The sequence below is a fragment of the Saprolegnia diclina genome (genome assembly GCF_000281045.1).
Source record: "Saprolegnia diclina VS20 unplaced genomic scaffold supercont1.69, whole genome shotgun sequence".
NCBI classification, from domain to species: domain Eukaryota; phylum Oomycota; class Saprolegniomycetes; order Saprolegniales; family Saprolegniaceae; genus Saprolegnia; species Saprolegnia diclina.
In genome coordinates, this window is record NW_008246136.1 from 216,591 (window position 1) to 218,677 (window position 2,087).

General features: G+C 55.7%; 2 protein-coding genes across 2 annotated transcripts in view; both read right to left on the reverse strand.

The window, feature by feature from the left end:
- The window catches only part of SDRG_14275 (hypothetical protein), a gene marked incomplete at its 3' end in the record, with an annotated part of 1,046 nt that extends 375 nt beyond the window's left edge, over nucleotides 1-671 (reverse strand). The window contains exon 1 of the mRNA XM_008620394.1: nucleotides 4-671. Coding sequence (XP_008618616.1) covers nucleotides 4-623 — 620 coding nt within the window. The 5' untranslated portion in view covers nucleotides 624-671. The remainder of the gene's footprint in view (nucleotides 1-3) is intronic.
- A 235-nt stretch (nucleotides 672-906) lies between these two features.
- The window catches only part of SDRG_14276 (hypothetical protein), a 2,681-nt gene continuing 1,500 nt past the window's right edge, over nucleotides 907-2,087 (reverse strand). The window contains exons 2-3 of the mRNA XM_008620395.1: nucleotides 1,289-2,056; nucleotides 907-1,230 (exon numbers count right to left, since the gene is read on the reverse strand). Coding sequence (XP_008618617.1) covers nucleotides 968-1,230; nucleotides 1,289-2,056 — 1,031 coding nt within the window. The 3' untranslated portion in view covers nucleotides 907-967. The remainder of the gene's footprint in view (nucleotides 1,231-1,288; nucleotides 2,057-2,087) is intronic.

A 2,087-nucleotide genomic window follows, 5' to 3' on the forward strand; every position in this document is an offset into this window, starting at 1 on the left:
AACGGCAACGCCGCGTCCAGCACCGTCCAAAAGGCAACCACCGAGGCGTCCGAAGTCACCTCGACATCTGCCGAGTAGTAGAGGGCGAGGTAGCTCGAAACGAACCGAGAAACAATGTACCAGTAGTCGATACCGTCTTCATGCAGCGGCAGCGTCATCGTGTCAATTTGCTGGCGTGCCACCATCGCGGGAAACGGCTCGTACGCAAAGCTACCGAGCCCGATGTCCCACGCTTGCTTCATGCCTCTGGTGGTAAGCGCAATTGCACGCTGAAGCATGCCTTGGGGCCAGAAGAATGCTCGCCCAGCGCCATAGTTGATGGCCGCCGACCGGAATGTGAACGGCTTGAGAAGACGTCGGAGCGGGTGTGTTGGCGGCAACTGCTCCAGGTGGACGACAGTGACGTGGTTTGCGATCGTCGAGTGTACGAGCAGCAAGTGGTCGATGGCCGTGACCTTGGTCTGGAGACTGCCGCGGAAGCACATCTTCACATACTCCCACTCTGCGTCGTCCGGTCGGTACGTGATGCTCCCGCGCACGATTTTGGTGACCTTGCACTTGTCGTCAAAGAAGACGTCAGCGCCGTACTTGGCGAACCCTTTGCGGACGTCCAGCGCCTGCATAAAGTTTGTTGCAATCGTGTAGTACGAGCCGTCACTGTGCGCCGTAGGCAGCTTCTGGAGCAGTGTAGCGTGGCTGAATGCCCAATAAATGATCTGGGTAACGCGCTGATAATGGTCTGTGAATCAGTCTGCTGAGCGCATCAAATCATTGTAACGAAGCACGCTCCATACAAGTGTTGTAGCAGGCAGCGCTTCTGCTTCTGTACGTGTGACTGACGATCAATGGTGTTAGCTGCTCTGCAACATGCACTCAGAAACCCCACGAAGCCTTTTTGAAGCCATGTGGCAGCTGGGCATGATTCAGTGTTTGATTTCGATTGACACGTTGATAGCCTTGCTAATCGCTAGAGGCTATCGTTCGAGCTGGGCGAACGCAAGTCCTTGAGGCGCAACGGATTGAAAGCAATGCCATCGGCCTTGTAAAACTTGCCTTGGAACTCGACCCAGTGCAAGCGGAGAGCGTGGAGGAAGCACTCGAGTACGTCCATGCAGAGAATGACGCCAAACGTCGTGCCGGCAAAGAGCGCAAAGCCGACGAAGATCGCAATGAACGAGTCCATGTGTATGGTCGACAGCAACGCCTTTTCGAAGAAGACAGTTGACAGCTCTACAAGCACCCGTAGATGAACAAGCATTCTCCACGGTCGTATCTAGCAGCTGTGTACCTGAGTGCGCCAGAGAAAGTGCCCAGAGACGCAGGTACGACGCTGTGTTGGACACCATGTTGAGCACGAACTCGATTGTCTCGATGCTTTGGTGAATCATAGCCTCGCCAAGATCAAACGAGTCACTGCTTCGCTCCAATGATGCATTTGCCGTGTCGTCCATGTCGTTGTCCACGTCACAGACTTTAATACGGTGCGACACCCCCGCGACAGAGCTGTTGTGCTTGAACTTTACGTAGAGCGGGTGGCAGAGCAGCATCGCAGGCACTGAGAAACCCGCAAGCGCCAGCAGCGTCTGCTGCAACTTCTTCTGGCCTCCGTACATGGGGTCGGCGACGACACCGGGCTGGAGCGCAATGTTAATGAGCGTGTTGATGAGCGCGGGCGGGCGGCAGCCAGTGACCGGGCCTTCAAAGTTGAACGGGCACACTTCGTGGCTCATGCGCTCGGTCCAGTCAATGCTCCACTTCATGACGATGAGCACGACCATGTAGAAGAAGAGCGACGCGGCAAAGACGAGCTGCGGCAAGAAGTCGAAGAAGAACGTCGGGTAGTCCTCGAAGTAGAGCGCGTTCCAGCCCTTGATGAGGATACCAAAGCCCATCTGCGTGATACCGAGAATGACACTGAGCTTCATCTTGAACGAGTTGAAGAAGAGAAGCTCGTTCTCCGACGTCTTCCAGATCGGGTCGAGACCAAACCCATAGACGTTGTGGCCGTTGGCGACGTCGACCGTCCCGTTGGGCACGCCGTCGTAGTGGTAGTACGCTTCGCACTTTTCGTGCTTGAGACCGAGCTC